The sequence below is a fragment of the Nematolebias whitei genome, chromosome 9, assembly GCF_014905685.2.
Source record: "Nematolebias whitei isolate Nwh7 chromosome 9, NemWhi1, whole genome shotgun sequence".
NCBI lineage: Eukaryota > Metazoa > Chordata > Actinopteri > Cyprinodontiformes > Rivulidae > Nematolebias > Nematolebias whitei.
This window is the reverse complement of record NC_056506.1, coordinates 38,108,592-38,120,112: the sequence shown is the minus strand read 5'-3', so window position 1 is coordinate 38,120,112 and position 11,521 is coordinate 38,108,592. Positions and strand designations below refer to the sequence as shown.

At 35.4% G+C, this 11,521-nt stretch overlaps 1 protein-coding gene across 1 annotated transcript in view; it reads left to right on the top strand.

Annotated features, from left to right (window-relative positions):
• LOC119414678 (corticotropin-releasing factor receptor 2) overlaps positions 1 to 11,521 on the top strand; it is a 53,883-nt gene that overhangs the window by 37,475 nt on the left and 4,887 nt on the right. Inside the window, 6 exon segments of the mRNA XM_037681778.1 lie at positions 978 to 1,084; positions 3,128 to 3,245; positions 3,347 to 3,500; positions 6,751 to 6,811; positions 6,906 to 6,978; positions 7,438 to 7,523. Of these exon segments, the coding sequence (XP_037537706.1) occupies positions 978 to 1,084; positions 3,128 to 3,245; positions 3,347 to 3,500; positions 6,751 to 6,811; positions 6,906 to 6,978; positions 7,438 to 7,523 (599 nt within the window).

Below are 11,521 nucleotides of genomic sequence, written 5' to 3'. Positions count from 1 at the left end.
CATCCATCCATCCATCCATCCATCCATCCATCCATCCATCCATCCAGGGACCCATGTTTCTGGGTTCTGCTCTAATGTCTTGGAAATGTTAAACCATGACAAGTGTGTCAGTGACATGCACTTTCTTTCCTTTAATGTAAATCCTATAGCATATTTGCCATGCACTCCTGTGCCTCCAATGCTTTCAATGGTATGCATCAACTATAAAAATTCCTTGAGAAATGTTGAAGATGCCTTCTACTTGGGGCATTTAGCAGTTAGCTATCAAAAACGCATTGGAGAACAACATCATATATTCCCATACCAAGTTCTAGCTCAATGCTTGTCAAATTTTTGTTAAGGGATAGCCATCCTTGTGTTTAATGAACTAGCTGTGGTGTCTATATTGAATTAAAAACAGAATTTAGGAAACTGTAAGTACTTTGAAATACACAGAAAAATAGAATAATCGTATATTCCAGACATGTTTTACTTTTCCAAATGTGCTAATAAATGTGTTTTTATTCTGTAAATTCATGATAAAAAATGTTTAAGTTTATTTAATTTTAGTCAATACCCTCTTGAGTCTTACAATGTATATAAAAACATTTTCTTCATTTTACCTCCATGATTTCTAGCCTTTGTTGATAGAGTCCAGTCAAATTTGTTCCCGACAGAAAATTGTCATCTAAGCATAAAATATTTTTTGATTAGTAGCATTTTTTTAACATATCAGCAATTTTAATCTAGAAATAGTAAAGTAATATTAGCTTCAAATGGTCCCCATTCATTTTTTAATAGTTGGCAGCCCATATACACAATTATTTCATGATCTATTTAGTAGTCTGCACATATAAGCTCAATTATGTAAAGAACGGAATATTCATTTAAGTAACATCCTCTGCATATGATGAATTTATTTGTCTCCAAGCTATTTTTTTCATCCTTTTGTATTGTAGCTGTAAGAATAAGCAATAATCTATGTGTTGTCTTTTCAGAGGAAATACCCCATGCATTATAAGATAGCCCTGATCATCAACTTCCTTGGCCACTGTATCTCTGTGGGAGCTCTGGTCGTGGCTTTTGTTCTCTTCTTGTGCTTAAGGCAAGTACAGAAATAATCTAAATGAGGCCTGTATGCAGTAGACTAGATAAAGGATAATCAGTAAAAATCATGTCATATTCTAACACAGCTCTCCATTATCTCGCTTATGTCAAATGAACAAATCTCTGCAGCCCAAATCAGTGAACCACTCTGATTAATAAAGGTTTGATGCATTTTCTTAACCCTTCTGCCTTTGAGGCAGTTGTGATTTTTGTTAGTTCTGGTTTAAAGAGATACACACACATCAGCTGGTTTCTGCATTAAAACTTTGTTTTCATTAAGTAAAACAAGAATGTTATTTTGTAATATTAAGTGGCTTTAATTTCTTCTTAAAACAAGTTAGTAGTGTTAACAACGGTATTTTGCATGGCACCTTAGCACTGCTGCCTATAAAGAAGGTCATGGGTTCAATCCCCGATTTGGACCTGAGGTTTATCTGTGTGGACTTTGTGTATTCTCCTGTGAGTTGTCTCCAAGTTCTCTGGTTTTCTCCCACAGTCTAAAAAGCATGCATGTTAGGCTGCCTTCAGGCCTCCCTTGCAAATGAGATATGCAATCTCAGTGGGATTTGCCTGGTAAGGTTAATAAATAAATACAGTTGTGAAAAAAAATAATGCATTCAATTTGTAGAGCACTTTACATTTATAAATCTCAGAGTGCTACATTTCAAGAATCATTGGCAGAGCCGTGGAGGGATATTCCATAGAGGCTGATAACTGGTCCAAGAGGAAGCATGATGAAAAGGGTAGGGTCAGGGACTGACCCTTTAGGAGCCCCACATGTGACTATATGAGTCTTAGACTTGGCTCTTCCAATGGCAATATGTTCAGTCCTATTTAAAAGATAAGGCCGGAACCAGTCAAGAGCAATAACATGACGTTCAAAAGAAGGAAAGAAGCAGTTTAGGATAATCTTGCGATCAGTGATGTCAAATACTGAAGATAAATCAAAAAAGGATAAGAAGAGAGAGTGAGCCGGCATCTGCTGCCATAACAGACATAGGCTGAAGAGACGTATTGATGATAGTGTAATGGACCAGTGGTAGGAATATTTATGTGCACCAGAATGGAAGGGAAGGGGTCAAGGGCAAATGTAGTGGACTTCATCTTCCTGACAATTTCCAAAATCTCCTGTTGAGAGACAGGAAGAAAGGAGCAAAGGTGCTGAGAGAGCTTGAGTTGTGGCTCAGCAGTCTGGTAAGATGAATGACAGTAAGTGCAGGAGCTAGAATCGAGCATATTGAGCTGATTTTGGTGCCAAAACTGCTCAAAATGTATTTGCACCCATCAGCTGTTGCAGCAGTGTTTATGGTAAAATGTGGTCCAAGAAGACAGTGAATTTTGGGAGAGTTGTTAGGAGTTTCCTGGATTGCTTTGAATAATATTAGAAAAATAGAGCTATATTGCACCTCTTTCAGGGACACAGAATAAACCTGTTGGTGCTCACAGTAGACCTGTTTGTGAACAGTTAGACTTCTGCATTTCCATAAAGCATGCCCTGCTGCTTTCATTTTCCATAATCCAGAATTATACCAGAGGGAAGAGCAGGAAAAAATAACAGATTTAGCTCTGATGAGGGCATGATGACCGGCTGCTCAGGGTTTTGTTGGACAAGTCCACTAACTCATTTACCGATGTCGGGGTTTCAGATATGTTTCTAATTAGGTACAAGAGCTTTGAGACACCAGTTACTGAAATTTTTGTTTAAATATAGAAATACTGTGTTAAATCTTAAAGAGTTATTTAAAAAGACATATAACCCCACGACAGTGTGCATTTTAAGAACTGATACCTCTGTTCAGACTAATAAAACAACTGTTTTCTCTGAGTCTTTAGGAGCTGAAACAGAAACCCACAGCTGTGGCAAAAACGTTTTTACATCGAGTGTGATCTAAATTTAGCTTTTGATTATTAAAAGTTTCAGTACAACCATGCGTACACATCTAAAGCCACTACATTACATCTTCCACGCATGCATTATGTGTCTATGAATATGTTGTGCGTGACTCTTAAATCAAACATGACCGTTTGTCTCATGGTTTAGGAGCATACGGTGTCTTCGGAACATCATCCACTGGAATCTGATCACCACCTTCATCCTGAGAAATGTTATGTGGTTTTTGCTTCAACTGATTGACCACAATATCCACGAGAGGAACGAGGTAATAGAGTATGAAACATTATTCACAGTACAGAAAGTTATTACAAACGTGTGCGGATGACAAGCCTATTTCCAGTTATTTTAAATATTTCTTTTTTTCAGCCTTGGTGTCGACTAATTACTACAATCTACAACTATTTTGTGGTGACAAACTTTTTCTGGATGTTTGTTGAAGGATGCTACCTTCACACAGCTATTGTAATGACATATTCTACTGACAAGCTGCGAAAGTGGGTCTTCCTCTTCATTGGCTGGTGTAAGTATCATCACGCTAACAGTAAGCTAATCCTTTAGCTTGGTTCACTTACTTTGGATCATAAGGTAAAGCTATGCAAGTTTATTTTCAAAATGTGTAAATGTGCTGGAAATATGACAAAAGGTAAAACCACAACAAAATATTGTTTCACAACAAATACACTACTAAAACGTTACATACTTCTTCTTTTTTTTTTTACACACATCAGGTTCTATCACTTTATTTTTTTTATTAAAAAGCTCGTATTAGAAATGAAAAAAACTAAAATGCTAAAAGAAGACCTAAATTTAACTGACCCTAACTAATTAAGTGAGGTTTTGATTATTATATCCCACAATTTAAAATTAAATAATCTATTCATTTTTCTAAACTGAGGTTATTAATGTTGTCCATTCTCCTTGTGAAGCACAGTGTCTGCAAACATGCAAAGTGTCGGAATCACATTTGACAAAATGGAATCACATTTGAAAAAAATGTAATAAATAAATGTAATATATAAATAACTTATGTTAAAAAAAAAAAACACTAAAAACAAACCCCACCACTTCCGGTTTTGCTTAATGTTATTTCGTTTTTTTCAAAAGTGATTCCGGCCACTTCCGCTTTTGCCACTTCTGCTTTGGGCACTTCGACTTGGGGCACTTCCGCTTTGGGCACTTCCACTTTGGCTTAATGTAATTCTGTTTTTCAAATGTAATTCTGTTTTTTCAAATGTATTTTTGTTTTTTCAAATGTTATTCCGGCCACTTCCGCTTCTGCCACTTCTGCTTTGGGCACTTCCGCTTTGGGCACTTCTGCTTTGGCTTAATGTATTCTGTTTTTTCAAATGTAATTCCGTTTTTTCAAATGTAATTTAGTTTTTTCAAATGTGATTCTGGCCACTTCCACTTTGGCCACTTCCGCTTTGGCTTAATGTAATTCTGTTTATGCAAATGTAATTCTGTTTTTTTCAAATGTTGTTCATTTACACCTCACGACCACCATAGTATCCCTATAAAAACACAACCCATATTAAACAAACAAGATTAATCATTTTTAGAAATATTAACGAGTCCATCTAAAAGAAAGTCACATTTTTTAACGTGTGCAATTGGGTCTATACAAACATCAAACAAGTTACGATGAGTGATAATGCCCCCCTCCCTTTTGTCTGAATATTTAGATATTTTTAATAGGCTAATTTTAGTTTACTGACCCCCTGCTTCAGTGAAAGCAAACCACCAATGAATGAAACAAATTGGAGCCTGACCAAACGCAGCCCTGTCGACGCTCAAGGACCATTTTAAATGCACAGCCTGGGAAGAGTTCAAAGAAGCCTCCACTTTCAATCAACACATCATTGAAGAAGATTATGCTGAGTCTGAGACAACTTGCATAACCATGTGCAAAAAGATGTGACACTAAAAAAAAAATATTTGTCAGTAAAAAAAGATTTACTTGAGAGGTTTATGTGCCTGATGTTTTTAAAAGGCTGTTCTTTATGTCCAATGACACTTTTAGACTTGCTAAAACCCACTTAAACCAAGATGTAGCGCTGCAAAAAACATGACATAAAGTCATTTTTCACATAAATGACCCCAGGTAGATGTAAACCATATACATCTTTGTGAATTAGGATTCTTTATTGAATTACAATGACAGAACTGTCATCATCAATAATTAAATGCATAATTCAGCTTTTTTATTCATGCAAGTAAAGAGTAACCCCTACCCTACACCTCTATCTTTGTCACTAAATAATGCCAAGTACTCCAAACAGAGACATTTGTAGTATCGCCTTAAGTCATGGTACTCTCCTGAACCAAGACCACCATTTTAAAGAAGCTGAAGAAAACACCATCAATCCTCAGGGACTCATCGTTGTTCCCAAAATGAAAAAATGCTTTGAGATGCTGCTTGGGGAGAAGCTAATGCTCACTAAATATACTGGTCATCATTCACACTTTATATATGTGGTTTTATTAGGAGGGCTAATGGACAAAGAGTGTCAAAAAGACCTTGTGACTACACCATTTGTTTTAGTGAGAAAAAAAAAAAGGTATTTTGCATTTTTGGGGAAAGAAGGTTTCTCTCCCACAGGGACAGTATGGATAAATGGTTTTCCCTTAAGAACTAAGTTTGTTAGCACATTTATTTGACTTTATGTCTTCACAGACTGGGTTGGTGTTGATGAAACTGATTTAGCCAATATGCTCCAGCACGGTTTACTGTTTACTTAAATTTACTGTTGTGAAGTACTGCACACGACTTGCAGTTTAGGATAGTAGAAAAAATAAATCCAAACATGAAAATGTATTTGTTGTAAAATGGCAAATGTAAGACCCAATTGTATAGGCTTCTGCAGGAAGGCAAGTGGCAGTAAAAATCAAAATCAAACTTTATTCCAGAAAAAAAAAAATGCAAAAGTTTTGCAGATGCAGCTAAAGTAAAACACAGACATAATGAAAGTAAAAAGGTAAAAGTGACACTATATTACAGGAAATAAACTAAATGACCCGGCAAAACGCAACAGAAAGTCTTGGACTATAAAAGTGAAGCTAACGATCGACAATTGACAAAGAAATAGGTGTGCAATGAAGCAGAAGACAGCATGAACAGTAAACTAAAGCCAAGACAATCTCAGAATGAGGTGAAAAAATGTCTTAAAATGATTACGGTAATCTGCTATTCCAATCTCTGTGTAAAATATTATGCATGCAACATATCCTTATGCTATCTCCATATTACTTTAGGCTTTTTTTCATGTTTGCTATTTTAAATAAATTAAATCCCATGTCATAGTACAAACAAAAATCTGTCATTAACATACAGATGTAAAAATCAAGTATTTAACTGCTTCATAACACAAATTTCTCATTTACTCTAACAAAACATGCACACTAAAACGTTTTTCTCAGATGCCCTTCCATTAGTTGCCCGCTATCCCTTTATGAAAAAGATTGGTTGTTAACAATATATTTTAAGACTCTGAAGTCTCTTAAACCTTGAAATGTTTCTTTAGCTAATAAATGATGAGTAAGAAGGAAAATTGGAAAATCTTTAATTCTTCTTATTAAAAAAAAAATGGTACGTGCATTGTTCTGACCTAATTAGTTCATTGCTACCAGAAAGAAGAGCTGATTTTAAAATTACTGGGAAATACTACATCAGAAGCAATACAGTTAAATATTTTAAGGAGGCTTTTAAAAATTAATTTTTTGTGTCCAACTATTTTTCTATTAAATTTAATCTTTGTTGATGACCCTTTCAGGTATCCCATGTCCTATAATTATTGCTTGGGCCATTGGGAAGCTGTATTATGAAAATGAACAGTAAGTATACAAACAGAAAGTAAAGTTTTGTTGTTGTTTTTTTCTTGAGGATTGCTTCAATTTTATGTTTTTATTGCTTTGTTCCTGTCAACAGATGCTGGTTTGGTAAAGAACCTGGAAAATATATGGACTACATTTACCAGGGACCAGTTATTCTTGTGCTTCTGGTGAGCAGAAAAAAAAAAAAAAAGCTTTGTTATTATTTTTTTTCTTTTTTCACAAAAGTAAGCTCATAAACTTTCGTATGGGTGTAAACTAATTCATCAGCTCAAAATTAAAACAGTAAATATGATTGTGCAGCCTCCTTTGAAAAGGTAAAATGAAATCTCCCTGATGGGTTAAGGCCTTTTCAAACATAAGACTAAAACATGTATCCATGGAAATCTCAGTAACATTTTAGTTCCTCTCCTATGTAGTATTATTTTTACTACCTCTGCTGTGTTGTGTTCTTTCACTGTGCTTTGGGTCGTACTTTGACTTGTTTTGTTCTCCCAGCTCAGAGACAGCTCAGGCTTACAGGCGGCTCACAGAGCTGTCTGTTCGGACCAGATAATTGTTCTCTGTGTTCTTCAAAGAAGCTCATTACTACACGGCCTAACTAGTCTCTGTTGTCTCCTTTTTTCTAGATCAACTTTGTTTTCCTCTTCAACATAGTAAGAATCCTCATGACCAAACTAAGAGCTTCAACCACATCTGAAACAATACAATACAGGTGAGAGGCTCTTTGTCCGTGCTTATATCAAATGTTGTGCTTTTTCCTCCGTTTTGCCTTTTTTTTTAAAAAGTAGACAACGTTCCTATTACTGCTCCTATCCATACTGTTTTTGCCATTTCTATTTTAGGCTAAGTATTGCAATTAAACACAATGAATCACACAGTCAACCCTGAAATGGGTTTCTCTGATTTGCCTTGTTGGAAAACTGAAACTTTCATTTCATTGTTAAATTCAAATTATTTAAATAATAAATGAAAATGATAATGTGTTCTATTGTGTTTAAAGAAGATACTCCGATTTCATGTAAAAAATAAAATCACTAAGCTGTCAAGGGCGATTCAAACTGCCTAAAGCAAAGATATATGTCAGCAGACCTGTGATCTGTCCAAAGTAAAAAATAAAACAAATGAATAAATAAATACATCTTGGGGGACAAAAAGTGTTCCTGGGTTTGCCTAAATCCTTCTGGCAGGCAAAGTAATTTGTCATGTCAGTATGTCACTCAGAATTGTCCAAAAATTAACTTTTTTGTTCTTTTTTTAGTGTCTATTAAGTTCAAATTCAATTAATGTCATTCGCATCACATGTGGCACATGAGGTGGAACAAAATTGTCTACTCAAGGTCCCAGTTACACCCAAAATAGCAAAGATATAAAGTACAAAAAGAAACAGTATAAGTAGCTAAGATATACACTGATATATGCTAAACGATCACTAAACATCTAAGATGTACGCTGAACACTAATAATGTAAATCATTAAAATAGCAGCATGAATAAAGCAGCATAAAGGCAAAAGATCAGCAGCCTGGATAATCAGCAGCACAGATAAGTCACACATCACCAGTTATTGCCACACTTCCAAAAACCCACAAAAACTCATGCATGAAACATTCTATCTTTACTGCATTAGTTACAGATCATTAAATAAGTCTTAAAAATGCATAAATAGACTTATGACCGGTAAATGTCAAGGTTATTTTACTCTGACACTGTAAAGATACATGTATTATCTCCCTAGGGTGTAACTTTTGGAGACTAGCTTGTGGCTCAAAATTGCAGAAAAATAGGTACATTATCAATTGTGTTTGAGACAAACATAAGTAAGCTGTGCAGTAGTGTATACTGCGTCCAATTTCAGAAAATGCCAGTCTTTTGTTCTGTGAATGATTCATAAAACTGTTTTCAAGCAGTGCTCATTGTTTAGTTGCCCACATCGGACCCACCTTGACCCACTTTATGCCCACCTTTACAAAGTGAATCATTTATTAACATTCATTTAACAAGGCAAATCCCATTGAGATCACAGATCTCGCAAGGGGCTCTGAAAGCAGCCTAACGTGCATGTTTTGAAGACTGTGGGAGGAAACCAAGGTATCTGGAGAAAACCCATACAATACAAGGAGAACATGCAAACTCCACATAGAAAGATGCCAGGCCCAAACCAGGGTATCAAACCCAGGACCTTCTTGCTGTGAGGCAACAGTGCTAATCACCTAACTTGCTACTAGAGTAAACTTTTGAATTGAAGATACTGTATCATAACCAGTTTTTAAACAATTCTCATGTATCATCAGTGTGGTTTTAAGACACGGACACCTTGGGCTGTAGCCTCTGATGTTTCCTGACGTAGAAAGCACTGATGCACGTATCCACATACAGCACTAGTGGTTTATAAATGACAGAAACGAAAACGAGAAGGGTTTGATTCGACTACAATTCTGGAACCACTTAAAAAAAAATAGCACACAATTTTTTTTTTTTACAAGCTCAAAATTCAAGAGACAAAATCTGAGAGCCTCTGCGAGTCTCTGCAACACTAGCAATGAAATCAAGAAGCCTTGTGAATGCCTTAGGGCACTACGGAGACTCCCTTAGGATAATATTGGTCAATAAGTTGAAACATTGATACTGTTCACCAACTCATCCTAAACAGTTGCCAACCAATAAGGACGGGACATTTTAACAAGTCATGCACTGTTTATCACTTCTAGACTTTGAGTTATCCATAGAACTTGCACATGAGCAAAACTTCCCAAAGTCTATGATTCTCAAATCTTTCATTCTTTGCTAGTCTTTAGAGAGAAATAAAGCCCCAGCAGAGTATATACTCTGTTGCTCTCAGTTATGTAGGGTTTGCTCTACATTTCAAGTGACAAATCAGCCCGCACATGTGCCAGATGGTCGTCTCAAATGCAGCGGTGAGAGCAATACACCATCTCCATTTTTATTTAGCTCACGCCTGGCTTTAAAGTGACACCTCCTCCCACAGATTTCATTTATTTATAGGATGAGCTCCTCTCTCACTGTCAGTACCCCAGTCTTAATCTAGTAATCTAGTAATCTAGGCTTCACCTGTGCAAGCATCACTCCTCTAAGTTGAATGCAGTCATTCTTTCTGTATCTAAGTCAGAATGTACAATGAGCCTATGGCTTTAACAATTTTAAACTTACCTGCCCCTTAAAACCAAAGCTTTATATTTGGGGACATCGATATAATGTCTGAATGTGCACCCATTTTATAACATCTCACCCAAGAAAAACAAAAAAAGACGAAATGCCAGTTTGTCCACGTTTGATCATTAGAGAAAGAGAAACCTTGAATGTATTTCTAATACCTACACCTTTAACACCACAATGATTGTGCCCTCTTCATCATATTGACTTCTGTGTTTTTCATGTATTTTAATGGTTCAGTAACTTTACAAAGAGCCAACGGCAGACATCAGATTTTGAGTGAATACGCTGAATACTGTAGAAAGGTTTTGGATTAGAGCTGTCTGTTATATTTAAGTTCTGTATCTAAGCATGGCCAAGGTTGTTACAGTGATTTTTGCAAGAGCCTCTTTTATTTATCCCCACCATTAACCACTGGAAAGAAGTGGCAAACCTCTCATGTTCCTGATTGCTAAAAAGGCAAGCTTGTTTTCAACACCTGCTATCATTGATGTTTTTTTTCCCTCTCTCCTATGGGAATTATTAAAAGAGAATAAAGTGTTTGCAGAGTCACAACTAAGACAACTTCAATCAAGGGGTTTCAGGTTGGCTTGGATTTATGTTTGTCATTATCAGCCGTGAAGAGTAGAGCAGGTGTGGTGGGAATATTTTAAGCATGACATGTAAAAATAGTGCACCTTTAAATTTCTTCAGGGTGTCATTAACAGTATAGGAAGGATTTTCTGTCTGCTCTTAATGACTGTCCTCCTATAATTTATATTTTGATTCCAAATTATAAATTATATATATATTAAAAAAAAGTTAGATTTTTTAAAAGAATAAAATAACAAATTGAATATGATTGATTGATTCCATAAAATTCAAAATATTTTATAAAGTATAATCCATTTCACCATTTTATGAACAACTTTTAAGCTTTTTTTTAACAGAATATTTATATATGCAGATGATGTCTTACTAATATAAATACCATTGTAAACTATCAGCTCACAATAAGAAAACGGAAACATACATTAAACCAGAAGTTCTCAAACTTTTTGGGTTCAGGGACCCCCTCATAACCCTCATGTTTATTAAATAATTTCCTTCAGTTTGTCTCTTTAATGCAGTGGAAATATTTGTTTAACATTAAAGCTTAACACCTGTTCTTTACTAGTGTTAACACAATTTTTACACTTGTAAACATAGGGTATTTTTCCATTCAAGACACACTTAATTAATAACATTTTTTAATTTCAGCAACAAAAAATTACACTTTTGAGAAAATTAACATAATCAAAAACCACTTAAATACTTTACATAAAGAACATAAATGTATTGCCACTTCTTCAAATTATTACAGAAAACTCTGAACAGAATTATAACAGCAGCACTCATACCAAGTACCAGGGCTTAATTTGTAACGTGATCGATGCCGATATGTACTGGTAAATAGCAAGCATGCTGGCGAGGGTCTGTGGGTCCTTCCCCAGAAATTTTTTAATAAAATACATGTGATTTCTTGCATTTTGGTGTATTCTAATGGGTTGTGAAACATCTA